At 36.4% G+C, this 19,895-nt stretch overlaps 3 protein-coding genes and 1 pseudogene across 10 annotated transcripts; 3 read left to right on the top strand and 1 right to left on the bottom strand.

The window, feature by feature from the left end:
- The first annotated feature begins 2,603 nt into the window (after positions 1–2,603).
- On the top strand, positions 2,604–4,024 carry LOC112278940 (uncharacterized). The gene is made up of 2 exons (XM_024512874.3): positions 2,604–3,091; positions 3,474–4,024. Exons 1-2 carry the CDS (start codon positions 2,968–2,970, stop codon positions 3,647–3,649), a joined length of 300 nt encoding a protein of 99 aa, XP_024368642.1. The 5' UTR covers positions 2,604–2,967; the 3' UTR covers positions 3,650–4,024.
- Positions 4,025–5,694: 1,670 nt separating this feature from the next.
- Positions 5,695–8,483, top strand: LOC112278938 (putative thiol methyltransferase 2). 5 transcript variants are annotated; one of them, XM_024512870.3, is made up of 3 exons: positions 5,726–5,853; positions 6,827–6,963; positions 7,387–8,483. In XM_024512870.3, exon 3 carries the CDS (start codon positions 7,406–7,408, stop codon positions 8,093–8,095), a length of 690 nt encoding a protein of 229 aa, XP_024368638.1. In that variant the 5' UTR covers positions 5,726–5,853; positions 6,827–6,963; positions 7,387–7,405; the 3' UTR covers positions 8,096–8,483. The 5 variants fall into 5 exon arrangements, with proteins under 5 accessions (XP_024368639.1, XP_024368638.1, XP_024368640.1 ...); XM_024512872.3 differs by having other exon boundaries at positions 5,830–6,001; XM_024512871.3 differs by lacking the exon at positions 6,827–6,963 and having other exon boundaries at positions 5,695–5,853.
- Positions 8,484–15,286: 6,803 nt separating this feature from the next.
- Positions 15,287–18,158, bottom strand: LOC112294137 (universal stress protein A-like protein). Of its 3 annotated transcripts, none has more exons than XM_090248334.1 (5): positions 17,776–18,158; positions 17,158–17,485; positions 16,655–16,776; positions 16,307–16,425; positions 15,287–15,720 (listed from the first exon to the last, which is right to left on the bottom strand). In XM_090248334.1, exons 2-5 carry the CDS (start codon positions 17,447–17,449, stop codon positions 15,612–15,614), a joined length of 642 nt encoding a protein of 213 aa, XP_090104460.1. In that variant the 5' UTR covers positions 17,450–17,485; positions 17,776–18,158; the 3' UTR covers positions 15,287–15,611. The 3 variants fall into 3 exon arrangements, with proteins under 3 accessions (XP_090104460.1, XP_024400101.1, XP_024400117.1); XM_024544333.3 differs by having other exon boundaries at positions 16,655–16,809; positions 18,066–18,158; XM_024544349.3 differs by having other exon boundaries at positions 18,066–18,158.
- Positions 18,138–19,891, top strand: LOC112276725 (NAC transcription factor 29-like; annotated as a pseudogene). The gene is made up of 3 exons (XR_016501872.1): positions 18,138–18,258; positions 18,768–19,091; positions 19,221–19,891. The product of XR_016501872.1 is annotated as an NAC transcription factor 29-like (transcript).
- Positions 19,892–19,895: the final 4 nt, after the last annotated feature.

Here is a 19,895-nt window from a genome sequence, read left to right as displayed (position 1 = left end):
ATCTAATGGTTTTGGTAGTAAGGGGCTAGGCAATTCTAATTTAGGCAACTACAATTTGATATTTGGTGGCGACCAATCCAACAAGTTTAGGCCCAAAGCTTGATTTTTTTTCTATGTTAGAGTAATTTTGGGATGCAAATTGATCTTCAATTTCTAGTATTTATTGCTCTAGTGTTTCAAGTTGCAAGGATGTTTTTAAAAATAGAAATTATTTGTTGAATGCGAAGTCTTTAAAATTGACATGACTATATCATATTAGGTTTTCATCAAAGATAATGTCTCGACTTCAGAGTATTCTTTTTGCAAACATGATCAGACACTCTTTAGAGCTTAATTTCTTTGTCATAATTTACGAAAAAAAAAAACATTTGATGGTTTTGCTTTCCATCTTTGGCTTCAAATTTTTTAATATGTGAAGATAGGCTACTAAGCCAAAAATCCATAAGTGGTCTAAATATGGTCTAATTTTAGAATATTATCTTTTAATATCATATTATAATTAATATAGATAGAAGTTATATTAATAGCATGTTGACTGTGTTGACCAATTTTGCCTACAAGAGGTTGAGATAGTCCCTAATGGTGGCAATTGGTCTAGCCTTCTTAATAGTGGCTTTGTTCATGAGCTTACTATTACCGTTTTGTAAACGAGTGTAAGCCATGATGAACCATTGTTTGATTCCATGATTTCTAAGGTATATGCTAAAATCAACTAATAGATATTTTTTATGTCTGTTTGTTCTAAAGTAAAAAAATTATGATTTTTTTTTTTTTGTTTCTATTATTGTTTAAATTTCTTGAATTTTACTCAAGTTTCCATCTTGTATTTTATAAAATATACTAAGATTTTTTAGAAATAATCATCCATAAAAATAATATAAATTTTCAATCTATTTAATGATGGGATTCTATAGGTCCTGTTAAATTCAAATGGATGAGATACAATATCATAAAAGATTGGTATGGTGATACCTTTGTGAAGTGCTCTAAATGTTGGCACCCTGTTATATAGTCATGACAAACATCTTTCATTATATGAAATCCAGGTAAATCTTGCATTTTTTTGCTCATAATAAATATTGAAGACCTGCATAGTACAGGTGGTCTTATAATCTATGCCACAACTGCATATTATCTTCTAATGCAACTACATTGATTATTGTTTCTATTTATTTATCATGAAACTCGTAAAGTCTATTTAAGAAGTCTCAATTTTCAACTACTAATATTATTTTGTTTATATTGTTATCAAAAATTAAGCATTATTTATCTATGAATGCAATTGTATGTCTATCATTTGTTAACTCTCTAATAGACGTAAGATTGCAATTCAATATAAAGATGTATAAAATATTACTTAAATTTATTGATTCAAATTTTGTAGAGACACTAGATGAGCCTAAGACAATGATTCAATGGGATTTACTATTGATTGTCTTAACATTCTTATCCAAATATTGTTATATCTAATGAATCTTTTCTCTCTCTTTCTCTTTTTCTCTCTCTTTCTTTCTTTCTCTCCAGTGAAGTGGTTACTAGTCCATGAATCCATGTATTAATTTTGATTTCAATAATTAAGAAGGTTAGCTTCTATTGTCATATTATATTGAATGATTTAAATAAGCCTTTGACATAATTAGTCAAGACAAGATATTGCATATTATTATAACATTCACAAGCAATATAGCTAGATCTGCCACAATTGTAATAATACATAATTCTATTATGTCTAAAAATTCATACTTGAGGCTAAAGTTAATATTGTTAAGCTGTTGATAGGTGGTTTGTTGGCGATGCTCCTTAATGTTGTATTATATTGTATAGTTGAGCAAAGAAATCACAATTTTAAAAAAAATGTTGCGTATGTCCATGTCTCATACATTCTCTTCTTTTGAAGTTATTGCAGCCTATTCTTTCTACAAGTTGAGTGTGATAAAGCTGGACTATAAGTGCTTTTTCTTCTCTAAGTTTTTATTTGCAAATGGTAATTTTAATGTGTCTTAGTTAAAAAAAAATCATCACATCTTTGAAGCTTCGATCAGTCAAGTAGAAAATCCCTTTGATCACCATTTCATAACATTTGCATAAATCATTTAGTATGTTGTTGATAAGTGTATTTTTAGTGATTGTTTCTTCAAAGGCACATAGTTGATTTTGCATGTTTATTGCATTAGTAAGATATGCATTGATATCTCCACCTTCTTTGATCATCATGTTGTTTAATTTGTTGGTGATTAATAAGATTTATTATTGATATCTAACTTAAAACATCCTACAAAATCATATTTTGACTTTGCATGAATATCAATCTACCAGCAAATCTGCACACACTTACAATCTACACAAAAAAACATTCTAAAAGATTAAATTTTACAAAAGAGACCAAAAAAAAAAAAAACAAACAAACAAACAAACGAACGAACAATAATACACAGTACAACACAAACCCAGCTTACGAACCCAATCACAATCAAAGTTTGAAATCAGATTTTGAAAAACATCACACCAAAACAGTAATTCCATGCCACGGATGAAGAAAGAAACATCCACATTTATCCTCAAGTACGTCCAAAACAAAAGCGAGAAAAAAATATCACGTAAACGTACGAAAATACACAAGCACATGTTTCCATTTGTGCATTCGAGGGGGGAGAAAAAAGTATAATAAGACAAAGGAAGAATAACGAATGGAGAGTGCAGTCTCGGCCGACATTGTGAGAGCACCTCGCTCATCGCCACGGAAAGCTGCTTTTTCCCATCGCGCACCCATCCGCAGTTGGATCCCATTGCACTCGTGCACTGCAGTCCCATGAAGTATATAGCCCCTCGTTTCTCTCCATTACTGATCCGGGACAGGTGCTGTTGACTTCCTGGCGACAGGGGATCATCGGGCCTTCAAGATCCGTCTACTTGTGGTGATCGGGTGCCGCAGCTGGGCTGCTGCGGGGAGCTTTGATCGCTGCCAGGATGGCGTCTTCGTCGTTGCCCTTGGCGGTGGTTCTCCTGCTCCTGGTTTCTGCTTGCTCTTCCCAAGCTCTCCCTGGATACCGTGTTCTGCCTCACCGTTTTCTCGAAGCTGGGAGTGATTCTGGTAATTGGCTGTCGTCGCTTGCTTGTGGGATGAGCACTGCATGTTGTGGGCATGTTCAGGTTGAGGATGGAGTGGAGAGATTGAAGATTTTCCCCGATCTGGTGATTGGATTGTAATGTAGGGGTGGTTGTGTTGAATGTCGTAGTTTAGGGACTGGATGGGTACTTCGGATGGGATTTTTAGAGATGGGTAGTGATCGTGACAGCCTGGAGGGAGAGCTGTTCCTGAGCGGATGGTTTGAGTGGCATTGGTCTTTGTCCACTCTAGTCATCATCTGTTCTTGGACCGCAGTTGAAAACTGTGGATTCTTTTTTACTTTCTGATTGTGAGTGCGCTTATTGAAGTCAATTGTGATGGTGAGCTAGTTTCTGGCCATGTGCAGACAACTCGCGGTCGTCGGGAGCTTTGAAGAAAAACCTGCGGGAAATGTTGTCTTCTGTCGTTTCCTCTCCACCCCCTCATAAGTCACCGCATAAACAACATTCATCTCCACCGCCTGCGTGTCCGCCACCGCCACCGACACCGCCACCGACACCGGTAGCGCCTACTTCAATTTAATCTCCACCTCCTCCACCACAACCATCGCCGCCGCCCAGGATATTCTCACATCCACCACCCAGGATATAGTCTACTCACATCCACCACCCAGGATATAGTCTACTCACATCCACCACCCAGGATATACTCTACTCACATCCACCGCCCAGGATATACTCACGTCCACCGCACAGGAGACATCGTCCTCCACCTTGCGACGATTTCGGTGACCATCACTAGAAGTGATCTTCCACAGCAGGAATCGTTGAAAGCTGAAGGAACTTCTCTGTGGTCTACTCCTATTATTCTGTTAATAAGCGTAGAATAGATAGCAAATGTACATCGTTGCAGAGCTTCTATTCAAGTGCCAAGATATATTTATTTTATTTTATCTTACTCGTCTCTCTGATCTGTTGTGTTCGGTGTAATGAGTATCCGGAAGTCGAGTCCCGTCTGTGACTGGTGCAGAACTTCAGGTGCACAGGATTGAAATTTTTGTACTTTGGAAAAAGGTAATTTGAAAGAAAGCTTATCGTCAATTCAGAGACGTCCTTTACAATCTGGGACTGAACGTCGAGTCCACATTTTCCTGTGTTGCATCGCAAGCAGGATTTGTGTACACGATAAGTCTCCACCCAAACGGAAAAAAGAAAAGCGCTGCAGATCATACTTCGACCAGCAGTGATTTGGTCAATTAGATAAGGTCAACGCTTGCTACACTGGAGAATCAATGCGTGCTAGTTTCGACTTCGCAGAATGAATCGATCTGTTCTCAATTCCCGAAGCTTGCACAAACAATTTGATTGAGGAGCCAACACTGATCTCCGATACAAATCTTTATTGAAACAGAAAAGTCAACTGCAGAAGCTTGATAATGTCAACCTGACGCAGCGACATGCTTCGTCTTCAATCATGCGTGAAACTACCGAGAATAGGTTCTAATCTATATCATGCACTTTATCGCACACTTAAATAGAATGGCAATAAATGTTTTGGTGTATGCAGTTTGTAAGTGTTAGTTTACATCAAACCACTTGAAAATCGTTTCTATCATGGGCCCATCGTGTGCCTCGGACCCGACCCAGAACGTTTGTGCTGGCCTGGGAACATCCCACTCCTCGCATTCACCACCAAGTTGGCGAGGAAGTGGCTGACCAATTCTGATACGTCGATCGACCTCCATGGCACTAAATGGCGAGACCAGCTTCCACGTACCATTACGTTCGATTGGCGCAACACCTGGCATAAGAAAAGATCTCAGAAAGACGGAGCATTCATCTGGAGCCTACATCGTAAGGCAATTGCGGGCAACGTCTGGCGCAGCAAGGTATGTGCCACCATCGACACATCATGCCCATTTTGCTCGAGATCGCCTGAATCCATTATGCACCGATTTTGGCATATTGCCACAGAGCCACTCGCATATGGTCCTGGTGCTCGTCACTGCTTTACCAGCTGCAGCGGAAACCCGCTGCCCCAGCGCCATTGTCTCTTCACCAAAAACCTTCCCAAAAGATTCGGCAAATTTAAAATTATTTGGACCCTTCTACGTGGAGTTACCCTGTGGGAACTCTGGCTGGAAAGAAACGCCATGGTGTTCAATACTGACGATTGGTCGTTCACCCAGGTCTCGACTCGCATCTGGCAATGCTTGCAAGACCATGGCAAAATTGAGGGGAATCCGCTGAAACAGATGCTGCCGGACGACGGTGCCGCACCCGATTTCTGTTTTGAGCATTTTGACACCACCTGGGGAAGTAATTGTGTGCTGTGCACTAGGATGAATAATAGCATACGATGGCATCACAACAGCATTAGACACGGTAGTATCTTCTCAACCCATCCCCACAACGCAGGGCTGTACTATACTTCCATCCGAGTCACTAGTCCAGTCAAAACCCAGGCGGGGGTTTTGTTAACTCTAGCTCAGCCTGGATCTGTGTAGGTTACTCCCAGCAATGAAAAGTTCTGCATTTGTACCAAAAGAAAGAAAAAAAGAAAACACGTGAAGGTATCTACAATCTCAGCCACTAATGAACGCCATCCACTCAAAAACAGCCCATGCACAACCGAATGAACGGAACCCAAAAGAGCACATGTCATCCACGGAGTTGCGGGATCCAAGGGTGAGCCTGCGCGGTGGTGGGAGAGAGTCCCCCAATAGACTGCACAATTCGATGCAGGAGGATTGGAGGGTGTGTACCAGAGGCGATGTGCTGCAATTGGTAAGCCTCTCTGTCGCCTCTCTGCAGTATTTTATTCCCATGTGACATGAATTGGCCCTTTGGAGATTCACTGGCTGTCCAGAATCACTGAACGAACTAATACGAGAACTGGTGTGGTTTGGAAGAGGTTTTCGGTGCCAGATGGCAGGTAATAACGTGAAACATGTGTGCTATAGTGCTGAATTCGATGTAACTGCACAGGATGTTGTGGTTTCCACGACGTCGAGAGAATTTCTCCATGTGGCGATCGTTGGATGCTGTTTTTTCTTGTTTTTTTTTTTTCGTTTTTTTTGTTTTTTTTGTTTTTTTGGAGTGATGTACGAATTGTGTCCGAAGAATTTTTTTTTAGCGGCTTCTTGTATTTTATATTGATGTTTGTTTAGGGTTTGTGGGCATTTTACGTCGAGAGTCTGTTGGGTACTCTTGGGTTGCGATTGGGACATGTGCTGTTCATGAGGGTCGATATGATTGGCGCATTTGGGCGTCTTGTTACGTGTTAGTATGAATTCTTGTATGGATGAGCTCAGGATCTGTTGTTGCTGACCTTTGTGGCCGTGCGAGAGAGTCATTTGTGTGTTTAGGATTTGGACAAAAGTTCATCGTTATAGCTCCCAAATGTCCTACAAGAAAGAGTAGATGCTCAGTTCACTATTCTGGGAGAAGTCCAATCTAAGTGTTGTTGAGGATGTTCTCTCAGTCGAAATCTATGCATCTTGATAGAGCTGGTGCTCCAGCTGTAGACCACGAGGTCTATATTTTGATTGTTGGGACTATCATGTTTAATTGCACTTAGCTTTGACTTTTCTTGAAATGCCAGATTGCCCATCTTGGATTATACTGATGGATTCAGATTTTGTTGCCAGATTTTTCATCCTGCTAATGTATCTGGATCGTATCGTATCCAGAAATAGCCCAACAAGAGTCTTTTTTTTGGGTTAGGGTCTCAAATTATTACGGTTTGATTGTGGTGCAGTTCACTTTGAATGGCCGTAGATTTGTGAACTCGGAGTGGTTGTTCGGTTTGATATAATTATGAATCTTGTGCAACACTACTTAGTGCGTTCAAACCGAGTGCGATTATTGACTGGGACAACATCGTTCCGATCCAAGGTACCGTATTGTACACCTTTCCCAGTTATTTGCATATTTAACTGTGCCCTGATGCGAGCATCCACGGGGTACATCGAGCAGTGATCTCCTTCTTGTTGTGATTCTTGCACTGTCACGTTGCACTTCTTTTCACCGGAATGCTTTCCTCTCACTCATGCTGACTATGAAAGGCGTCGTTGTTTAGTGGACTTCTGTTAATAATGACAGATATGTGAACAAATGGCCTGTATGTAAAAACATGCCTAGTGTCGCGCGTGTCAGCGAATCTACCATATGTCAACGCATTATGTGGATTTTATGGGGTATTGCATTCGGATTGTGATCCTTTTTTGTCCAATTTTTGCACCGATTTCAAGTTGTTTAGCTACTTCGGGATTCTGAAACTTCGATGTGAAACTGATTTACAATTTCTGTTCTCTTCAGAAAGCATTTTACAGCAAACATGAGCTCCACAAATTCAGGCCCGATCAATGGGACTGAATCGTCTGTACCTTCGAGAGCTGTCCAAGTAGGGAGAGTGCGTGAAGTAATGAAAGTGCAACCTATGGACACTGCTTGGGACCAGCTCTGGAAAGAAAAGGTTACTCCCTGGGACCTACAAGGTGTAACCCCCGTGATTTCCCAGTTGCTGAAAGATAACAAAATTCGAGAGGGCAAGGTTCTTGTGCCTGGTTGCGGCGGTGGGCACGACGTGGTAGCCATGGGGAGCGCTGCCCGACGCGTCATCGGCCTGGACATATCAAAGACAGCTCTGGAACATGCTGAAGCGTTAGCCCAGAAAAGCCTAAATGCTGAGTTTGTAGAGTTTGAGAATGCAGACTTCTTCTCGTATACTCCACCCTTCAAATTCGACTTCATTTTCGATTATACGTTTTTCTGTGCGCTGGATCCAAGCCTGAGGCGGAAGTGGGCCGAGAAGATGGCAGAGCTCCTTGCATTGGATGGGGAGCTCATCACTCTAATGTTTCCCCTGGATGATCATCCAGGTGGGCCTCCATTCTCAGTCTCCCTTGAGGCCTACCAGCAGGTTTTAAGTCCATGGGGTTTTCAGCTCGTATACTGCAATGCCAACATTCCTTCTGTGGAAGGACGAGCAGGAAGAACTCGCGCTGTGGGCGAGAGCCATTTCTAAAGCTTGAAGTTTGTCGGTTTGACGCTCGAAGCATATGCTCAGGGTCCAAAATTTGTACAAGTTAGCTACCACTGTTGGGGTTGTACCTACTTTGTTCTAGTATTTCACATTTCCAATTCATAGTGTTGTCTTTACAGTAACTTGTCTTTACAGTAACTTGTGGCAGAAAGGCAGAAATTGAGCCATTTCCAGTACTTTTTGTATCAAAAGCTGTTCTTTTCCAAATTACATTTTATTGTTTTTGAAACTCTATGTAGTCTAGACTCATTAAATGACCTATAGAGTTTAGATATTTTAGGTGTTTTTTATGATGAATATTTTACATATCTGTAACATTTCAAAGAGATTCCCAATTAAAATCTGAAATATTTTACAATTGAGACTTTGACATGAATCTTGTTGTGAGCCTTTTTGTTCTTAAAATTGAATTTTATTCAAGTTGCAAACATGAATGTGCTAGAACAAGGAAGGGAGGGAACACTTTGTGGAACTTGGTATATGTTGAACAAGTACTAATTTGCAATATAAACAATATGGTATCATTCAACACTCTTCTTCAAAAGTAGGATTTAATTCTCTACTAAAACAAGATCTAACTTATATTTGAAAGTTAGAAATTTATCTATAAAAAAAAATTCATGAAGATGTTTGTTGCCATGTGCTCTTTGGAACAATATTCCAATCCAATCTATTCTTTTTCTAAACATTGCCTATTGAAATGGTGTTTTGTATCCCAATGCTTTGTATGACCATGGTGTGCAAGATTCTTGGTAATAGCAATGACATTTTGGTTATTCTTATAAATGAGGATCTTCTCTAAGTAAGGAATGTCATAATCCCTAAGTACTGTAGAAAGCTACAAAGTCTCCTTCATTGCAGTGGCCAAAGCTACATATTCTACTTCTATTGACAAAATAGAAAATAATGATTACTTCTTGTTTGACCAAGTGATAATTGTGCCCTCCAGTATAAATGCATAAATGCCTATTGAGCAATATGCTTCTATACAACCTATTCCATTTGCATCACTATAATCCATAAGTTGTAGATTTGCTTTTTTACTTCTATATTGCAATATCAAATCTTTTATTTTTTGCAAGTAATAAAATATTTGCTTGATCTCTTACTAATGAAAAACATATGGATGTGCTATGTATTGAACAAAGTGTTGACAAGCTAATGCAATATTGTACCTTGTACTATTTCCAAGGACCAATAACAAATCTAAAGCTTTTTTTTATAAAACTTTACACTTTTTGCATCCAAAAGATTATTATTCCCATGGTTTGTGAGATGACCTTCTACTATCAATGTAACAACTACCTTTGCATCTTTCATCCCAAATTCTTCCAACTTTTGATAAATATTCTTAATTTGGTTCAATCTAATAGTACCATTCTTCTTATCTTGTAAGAAATCAATGCAAAAGAAATGATTAGATTCAGCAAGGTCTTTCATCTTGTAGCACTTTTGCAATTTATTCTTGCATTTCACAAGGATCTCAAAATTCTTGCCACTAATTCTTTACTATATCATCAACATAAATAATCAATGCAAGGACTAATTCTTCAAGGTACATTAGGAACAAATAAGGATGTGATTTTGAGCGTTGTCATGATGTAATATACCTAATAGGTGAAAGAGTGAAGAAAATATTAAATTTTAAAAGATTTTATTTCAAAATATTATAGCAAATTATCTTAGAAATATACATAATAGTCAAAAGATAGTAAATTAAAGGTGCAAATGCTACTTTTTAGCAAAGTAAGTTTCTACTTATTTTTAGGACCATAAATAAGGCAAAATAAAGTAGATTAGAATAATAAAGAATATAAGCATATGCAAGGAAAAGTTAAGAGCTTATTTTAACAAAAATTACCTCAAGAAGATAAAAATTGATACCTAGAAAGGACCAATTGTCAACATGGGTCAAAATCAAATCCCAAGATACAAAATTATATACCTACAACGACTTCAAGGTTTTTTTGCAAATCAAAGAATAGAACTTGAGAGAAAACTTTATAAGGTTTATTTGAGCATTGGTTCTAAGTGATTTGAGTTTGTATTGACTTTGTAAGAATTTTGCTAAGTTAGGATTGTATTAGATGACTCTGAGTTTCAGAAAATAAAATAGGATTTATAATTTAGGAAATTTCATGAGTTTTGTAGCAGATCTATAAGTGAAATTTTGTAGAGTTGTGAGTAAAGATGTGTTGAATGTACATTGTGAATTTGAATTTAATCAAATTGATGGATTCGAGGTTATTGAAGTTCAAGTTGGTTAGAATCTTGGAAATTGGATTTTTAGGTCCAATAAGGTTATCTAAGATTTACAACAATTTTCTAATTGGATTGAGATGACTTTATTGGAATTAATATTTGACTTGACTTCCAACACTTGTGCAAAATTTGAAAGAAAGTTAATAGTTCAATTAGGAGTTATTGCTATTGAAAGATCAACTTTAAGACCAAAAATAAAGGCCAATCAACATCCAAGTGCATTATGACATTTTTCTCCCATTTTATGATTTTGATTCTCTTCAAATTTGTTGTGCATGTTTTTAACTAAAATATTCAGATGTGTATAAAATTTTAAAAAAGATTGATAGTTTATTCAATAGATAATGAGGTTCTAAAACTACCTTAGGATTCAATGAAATGATTAGGTTTTGGTTAGGATTTATTTAGGGATTGATTAAGATTTAATTTAAGATTTAGGATCTAATTAGGATTTTTTTTTTTTTTTTTTTTTTTTTTTGGAATTCTTCAGTATTTCTTTAGGATTTTTTTTAGGATTTCATAATATTTTTAAAGATTTTTTGGATTTCTTTAGGGTTTTTTATTATTTTTTATGATTTCTTTAGAAGTTCTTTAGGATTTCTTTGTATTTTTTTTAATATAATTTCTATGAAAATTTAATTGGACTTGAATCAATATTTGATTATATTTTTTAGGCTTTAATTACATTTTATATATGATTCTATCAGAGTTGTTAGAACTTGTTGTTGCAATTTTCTTTTACCTTTCACAACTAGGTGCCTACTGCATTTTCAAGTACAATTTCACATTATAGCATAGTGCTTCGAACCAAGATTCAATAAAGATCTATCTAATTCTTTTCTCATCCATGTCCAAATTTCTTCAAACTATATAAAGTCTTTAGCAATTGTAACACCTTATCTTTGCATTCAAATAGAATTTCCAATCTTTGTGGAAACTTTATGTAGATGTCATTTTTTTTAAGTTCATTATTCAAATAAGCTGAAACAATGTCAAATTATAACATATTCCAATAATGGATAGTATTAATTGTAAAAAATATGCAAATTATTAGAAGACAAGTAATTCATGCAAAAGTCTCTTAGATATCAAGACCCTTCACTTAATTAAAATCTTTTGCAACCAATAATATTTTAAAATATTCAATATAACCGTTGTTAGTAAGTTTTATTTTAAAAGTCCATTTTAAATTTACAACCTTCTTGCTATTGGATAAAAATAAAAACTCTCATATACCATAATCTTTCATGAAATCAAGTTCTTTTTTTATGGCAAGATTCCACTCCTTGCAAAGGAGTGACCTCATGGCTTGCTAAATAATTTGTAGTTCTACATATTCATCAATAAAAACAATATCTATTGTTTCAATTGATAGATCATAATCTCTTCAAATAGAATTGTTATTATTTTTTCTAGAGATGTAACAAATCTAATTGCCACTTATAATATTTTCTAAATCGATCCTACTTATATAACAACATCTTGTCAATAGAATTTGAGTGGTTGCCTCTACTTTTGGTTAATAGAATTCCATTACTTCTGCTAGTATAGAATTTACTTCCTTCTCAACCATTTTTCTACCAAATCCATCATGTGTATATGAATTTTAGACTTGAAATTTGGATATTTCTAATTTATTTAGATGTTAAAGATCAAACAAATCAAGATTGTTTCTATAATTCCTATCTTTTCTACTTTTTTTTTAAGGAAATAGTGACTCATCATGCAAATCATCCTTTTGATCAAAGAAAATCACATCTCAATTAAAATTCACCTTCTTTTCCTCATGTAAGAAGATCTCATATTCTTTTGCTACATCTAAATATGCCACAAAAATATCCTTATTTACCTTTGCATCAAGTTTTTGATGCCTTTCATTTGGTACGTGATACATTGTAAAGAATACCAAAGAAGATAACTAAAAAAATGTGCATATTGAAGAAAAGGTTTTTCATCATGTAGTGTCTTACAACTAAGTCTTATAAGTAGAAGATAATTTTAAGTTTAAGTCACATACTTAGCAGCAAACGCTCAATATTAACAATCCAACTTAATATTGTCTAAGATTGTTTGTAGTTTGAAGAAATATCAGGCTTTTGGATATAAGATATTTTAGATATAATGCTTCAATCTTTCAATACTATTCATTTATTTTGCCTCTTGTATTGTATGCATTGAAGCATGTGCTAATGCATAATGTCATTCAATAAGTGTACAATCTAAAATAATGAACTAGCAATTTTGGCAACTTCTTCAATTTCACAAGGCATAAAATAAGCTTTACCATTGAGTGTGCCTTATGTGAATAAGTCCCCAAAAGAAAGAATCTAATTAACTTTATTATCATCCAAACTAAATTTGCAACCTTTCTTATATAAGATTGCATATGATAAGAGAGTATCATGTACTTCAAGAACCTAATGTACATTCTTCACAACCTCAAGAATATGTTTTTCTTTAGGATCCAAAATTGTGAGGTGCATCTCAGCTAAGGCTTGTGATTTGTTAATGCTACAATTGTAGCCTTAGAGTTGAATAGTCACATTTTTATTAAAATTGAGAAGCTTATTCTTGTCTCCTTAGATGTGTACATCCATTGTACTTACAATACAAACATAATGATATGATTCAAACAACAATACATTCATTTTTTGTAACTTACGTGATGCCTTTTGGTTTGAAAGCACAACAACAATCCTAACATTTAATGTATTATTATTCTTTGTTCTATGGCTCTTTACATCATCTTGTCAATGTCCATTTTTTCTATAAATCCTATAAGTGTTTTTAAACTTATCAATCTTAGGTTTCTACTTTTCTCATGCATGGTGCTTCTTCAAGTCTTGTTTCCTTCATGCATGCATTGCTAAGGCAAAAAATAGAGAGCTAATCTTCTCATTTATTTGCATCTCTTCTTCAAAAAATATAGATTGCACCACTTCTTTTGTGATTTCTTCTCATATAATTAATGTAATCAATTTATTAAAGAAAATTTCATGATTCTAATAATGCAATAAGTATAAGAAATGCCATGCTTTGTTTATCCATTTCACTATTGAATTCAAAGTATTAATTCCTAAAATCTAAAAAAAATGTAAAAAACTATCCAATGATTTTTCATCAATATATCAAAGATTGTGATGTTTCTTCATCAAAAATATTTCAGTAATAACTCCTCAAGACTTGTGGATCTTAGAAAAATATTCCAATCTATTCCACATTTCTTTTGCAATCTTACATTTGCGTATATAAGTCAATTGTGAAGCCTCAACATTGAGGATAATGAAGGCTTGTGCTTTTGCTTTGCTTGATTTCCATTTTGATTTTTCATCCACATTCATAGGACATTTCAATGTCTTCTCTACATGCATGTAAAATTTACAAATGCACATCAAATGCTTCATAACAAATGTTCATGTGCCATAGATTTTTTCATCTAAGTAATTAATGAGATGATTAATAGAAGATGATGCCATTGCAAAAATAACTAATGCAATAGCTACAAACAATAAGCTTGTTCAACAATAACAAATCTTGTAGTAGCTATAGAAGAGAAATTTACAAATGTTGTACAAAATGCAATAATAGAGGATGGTGATTTCAGCTATGATAGAAAAAACAATACTTCTTCAATACTAGCAACGAATTAACTCTATTAGAAGTCAAAACTTATAGTAGCAATAGCGCAAGGCTCCAATGGTAGTGCAATAGCAAGGCTGCAATAGCAACAAGATAAGAATAATTCATCTACAAAGAAAATTTATTCAAAAACTTCATGTGGTTTTTCATCCAATAATTTTCACCTACAATACTTGTTCATCCAAGGCTTTGATATCATGTTACAAAAATAGAAACATGAATGTGCCAAAACAAGAGAGAGGAGGAAGTACTTTGTGGAGCTTATTATATATTAGACAAGTTCCAAGTTGTGATACAAACAATATAGTATTACTTTCTCACATTGGAAAATTTTACACCTTATATAATTTATTTTATTTTACATTATACTTTCATCATTGACTTATATCTTATAGTGCCTTCAAGAATTTTCGTTAATAATACTTTAGGTTTTTCTAACATAACACTTTTTGTGTTAAGTGAATTTATTTTAAAATTTTAAAATCTAATCTATTGTTAAATTTAAGTTTTGATAGTGATAACATTAAGTTCAAAGTTAGTGACAATATGGTTTAGAAGTTTTTACAATTAAATCTAATAATCTCTTAGAATTATCTATATGTTTTTAATTTTTGAATTACTTTAATGGTACATAAGTGTATTTGTAATCTTTTACATGTAATTAATAGAAGCTGAGTGAATCATTATTCCATGTTTGCCTTGTGTTTTACTCCTTCAACCATGTTCTAAGGTTTTAATTTTAGTTCCATTAAAATAAAAATACATAAATATTAGCTCCATCAAAAACAACATATATCATCTTTCATTCCATTAGCCATAGTTCTTTTTGTTTTAATTATAAAAAAAATACAAAATATATTGAACTTCAAATTTCAAGAACTTCAAACCATAAACTGAATAAGTAGCACATGGTAAAGAAAAAGAAAAAAACTTTAAAGTTATATGAGAAATAATAATATTGGTGACAACAAACACCACAATATGTTTTTTTAAACAAATGTAATGAATTTCATGGCACTAAAACCAGCTCAAGTTAATTATTTTACTTGAGTTCTTATGCTGAATGATCACTTTCGCCAGGAATCTAAAAGTTCAAAGAAAACCTTGTGAAATTTCATGACAGAAAGACATGATTCACTCACACACCCATCAAAAGTGCATATCTTATTTAAATGGGGCAAGTTTTGACTTTCTAAAAATCCAACATGATCCACAAGAACAACGCTGGTTTCGTCTTGCATACACATTGACAGGGAATCAAAATTCTTGAAATTTCTTCAAAATTAAAACACATTTATTAACGAAAGAAAATTCAGTTTCTTTACTTCTTTCCTATTTTGTTCACAATTGAACACAGGTAATCAATAAATATTTCCCCGTCGAGAATGTTATACATCTACGTTACAACTTCCATAGTTAATGATTTCAAAACCTTTCAACAACCAGTTTTGAATCAATGTATCAAAGCTTTATTCTAGCAATCTGGCAGTTTAGCAGATGGTCACATGTATGGAAAGTTTAGTGGTTAAACTTAGAATGCACAAGAAGTGATAGCATCTACATATTAGTGTAAGTAGATCTCGGTGAAGCAGAGCATCTAATCATTCATGGGGTCATCAGGAATGTCCTTAGGGTCTCGCTTGATCACAATTACAGGACAATCCACATGTTTTGTCACGTAAGAACTCACTCCAGCCACGAACATCCTGTGCAGCAAGAAAGTTAATTCCTTGTCAGTCCCACGTGATTCAACACATTCATGACAAAGGCATCGGACCCAGTACTAAAAAAATAATGCAAAAATAATAATTAAGATGTGGTTACACGTTTGGCTCAAAACTTTGAACACAAACCCAATCAAATTTTATTTATTTATATGAAAACGCCCACTTATTTTTTAGGCATCCACCAACTTGAACCAAAGAAGCCCGAATAATTGCAGTCTATAGATGGAGACTGCAATTGCTTTCTCCATTATACACTCATGTCCAAATGGGATCAAAGACTATTACCAATAGTGATGTTTACTGGTAGTTATCAATTTTGTTTCAGCTTAACAAGCACTTGCAGCTACCAGCCAACACTTGGTAGATTGCTTTTTGAGACACTTTGTACGTTAGAAAAAAATTGCAAAAATTCTTCCACTAGCATTTCACTAATAAATTTTATACCTTTTGCATAATTTCTCAATTAATGAACACCAAGACAGATAGCCTAGCTCCGCAAATGTCTAAACAAGAAAGAACATTGTGTTTGTAATGTTTCAAGGTGAATTTTCATATTGTATCTAACCTTTGTATCGTTCCAAGACCCCGACTGCCAAGGACCAGCATGTCAGGGTTCTTCTTCTTCACCTCCTCGCAGACTACTGCCTTTGGATCTCCCATTTTTATCCATCCTTCACACTCAATCTGCAGCTCTAACATGCAGATAGCGTCAGAACGAAGCACGTACTTTTTTCATGGCGTAATGAAGTCAGGTTCATTGTTCGAACAAAACGCTACTCGAAGCAACAAAGCTGTAAAATCATCTCGTTAACGATGTTTTTACAGGTGCAGAACTGTTACCTTTTTGTATACTAATAATAGAGGCAAGTGAATTTGCAAGCAGACTTAGCATGATGTCTTCTAAAATAAGTACCTCGCTGTCGTGGCATTTTTGGATAAAATATTGGATCAGAGATGCTCCTTTGGCACGCTCTTCATGCCTCAGATGCTGAAAGTCACTTGGACTTGCATAGACGCTGTCGAGTTCCTTCAATCCTGAAAACATCGAACTGCTCAAATGTCCATCCTCTAGAAACAGGAAGAAAAAGCATGATTAAAACGAAAATAAATATTAAATAATATTTAACACAACAAAATCTCCAGTGAGAAAAATGCTACAACTGCTGCATGCATCTTACGCCACTTTGCAAATCTAACAATTCAGCTAAATGAAAAGATAGGGCTCAAGGGCCTAGGAATCACTTGGTGACAATGATCAATACACAGTGGATCGATCAATGCAATAATAATACCGTAGAGCGGCAGAAGGTTACCACAATGAGTATTGCTATTGATGCAATTTAAGTCTTAGAGTAGATGGTAAGCAATCGCTACTAAAAGATCATAGAACTCCAGAAAGGCGGCTGAAGTACACACCATCTTCATCCAGCACTTGTACATGCAGAATGAGCAGTTTGTACCGCTTCTTACAGCAAGGCTTGATGAGATTCTTCACAATCCAGTCAAAAGCCGCGCGGCTGCTGATGGAGGGCTTAGGGTATCCCTTACTACACTGGTTTACGGCGATCATCACCCTTGTGCATGCTTCATCGGTTATGGGTAGGTCTTTTTCGGAATGTGTGATTTCTTCTTTGGCAAGGTCTTCTGTCATGGGAGAGTCTTCCTTCGTAACTGGCTCGATTGATTTCGGAGTTTCTTCCCCTGCCATTTAGGACCCGTTTGCTAAATAACAAAACCTTAGTGCCTGCGAAAAGGGTTTAAATCAGACAAACCCATTTAATATTATATTTCGCTATAATTCTTTGCAGACGGAACAATCACAAGCATGAATGTCTGTACTCAAGAAATAAGACAACATGGGTTTGCTTCTAAGTGAAACTTCTGTAAGAATCGACTGCATCAAGACTCGTACTTGTATTCTATACAATTCGGAACAGACTAATTCATACAAGCAAAGGCTATATTCCAGGAATCGCACACAGAAATCAAGTTATCAACATCCACAAATCATTCGATGGTAGGGACAGGGTCGACCAATTCGACAAGAGGATTTTCTATTCCACAAAGGATTTCAGTTTCGGCGATGTAATACGAGTTCCTACAGCTGATTGCAGTAAAATCTCAGCTCAGTGACATAATAAGCTCATCAGCCAGCCGCAAATCTACGCTACCGATCACCACGTTACTGAACCAACACTTATCTTACCAACACAATCTGACATAATCATCCCAACTTGAACTATTAACTCATAATCTCAGCAAGGACTCGAACAACAAACTTCAATCCGAAAACCCAAGAAATGGGCTGTAAAACATACACTCACCGATCCAAGTCACGATCCGAAGCGGAATCCTAACTTCAACAAGCAAAACCCAACACTCTAGTTCCAACAGAAATGGTTCTCTTCAGTACAACAACGTCAAAAATTCAACAAGAGTTTGCAGCTGAGGATATTAGAGAAAGTCAGATTGTAGATGCATCGGTGTCGCATGCCACCTCGAATGTGGGCCATGGTGGTAGACAGATGGCGCAACGCCAGCTAGTTTATAAAAGTTCTATATTAGTACAGGGGTGATTAAGGGCATCTGAATACAACCATAGCTTGAGGACAAAGTATGGATGTAGCTTTGAAAATAGTCAAAACCACCTTTCTTAGAACCAAAAAAAAAAAAAAAAAAAAAAAAACAATTTTATGATGAAAAGAGTCAAGGACGTGTGATTTGGTCATAATACCAAGTTCACGGTTTCTTAGATTCAGTTCATCAGTGTGCTGGTTGGAGTTCATCCTTTGCCAGGACACTGTAGGTGAACTTGCCTTCGATTAGACTGTCAAAATATTCGCTAAGTTGCGACCAGATCTAGTTAAGCTTAGGGCAAATATCACACATGCCCCTAAACTTTCTCGAAATATCAAGAATACCCCTCAAGTTTTGATAATTGCAAAAATGCCCCTCGGAGTGATAACCTTTGTACTTCCTGTTTTTTAAAGTTTGAACTGGGGCCGGTCTGGGCCCCGCGCGAACAGGAAACCCCCCCTCCCCCGCTGCCCCTCCCCCGCTGCAGTCGCAGAGTTCTCCCAACCCACGTCCAACTCCTCAAATCGACTACTATTTCTTTCAGCCGCAAGGGAAAGAAGTATCCAACGGGCACCCGAGCCAATCGCGCCACCACCATGGGTTTCTGGAATGCAACTGGACGCGACAAACCCATCCACACTAAGCTAAACCAGACTCTGATCGGCATGCGCAAAACGCTCGTATTCTATCAAGGCCGTGCTCCACATGGCATCAAGACTGACTGGATTATGCACGAGTTTCGCCTTTACGACGGATCCGAACGACCAACCCATGTAAATTCCTGCTCACCTTTCAATTTCTGTACTTTTCTTACTGTTTTTTTCGTCTTGTTTTTTATGACTAGTTTGCAGTTCGTATTCCAGGTTTTTGATAACCTATTAAATTGTACACTGGGTTTTCAGGACGGTGGGTGGGTGGTCTGCCGTCTATTCAAGAAGAACAAAAACCTGAAGATGGAAATGCAGCAAGAAAGAGCTATTTCTTACGAAGAGCACATGGGTGCGCTATCTCCAGAAGCGGCGGGCTCTCCCAACGTACTCCCTGGAGACGACCAGTTAACATTTCTTGAAAAATCTTCCAGAGTCAAGTGAGAAATCATTAACCTCGACGACTATAAACTCCATCAGCCTAACCAGTATCTGAACTCGCTTCAGCTGGAGCTAGGATACCCCTCAAGCTTGAATAGACCAGACGATGTCAACTATTTCATGAATTTGTATCCAGAAACTTCAAACTCGGGCTTGTGCGAGTTTAATGATCCCCAGATTTCTAGTGGCAGTGACGGCACGGAGCTGGACCACGAAAAATCAATCTCGGGATCCTTCCACAACGACTTACTTCGAAAACAGGTCGCTATCGTTGCCCCTGGGCTCTTGGTCCAGCGCCGAAGACACAGCTCTAAGAGTAATCAAAGAGCAGGCTGACGACGTGTGTTTTGAAGACGAAATGTTGAGATTAGGGCTCTATGGCATTGATCACGATCGCGACTGCGGTGGAGAGAGCTTTAATGACAACATAGCGGGGCAAGAATGCTTTAATCCCAAATTGCAAAGCACGAAGAGCCCCAAATAGGTGAA

This window comes from Physcomitrium patens, chromosome 2 (genome assembly GCF_059467195.1).
Source record: "Physcomitrium patens ecotype Gransden chromosome 2, ASM5946719v1, whole genome shotgun sequence".
Classification (NCBI taxonomy): Eukaryota; Viridiplantae; Streptophyta; class Bryopsida; order Funariales; family Funariaceae; genus Physcomitrium; species Physcomitrium patens.
Note: the sequence above shows the minus strand (reverse complement) of the source record. Positions and strands in the feature narration are given on the sequence as shown.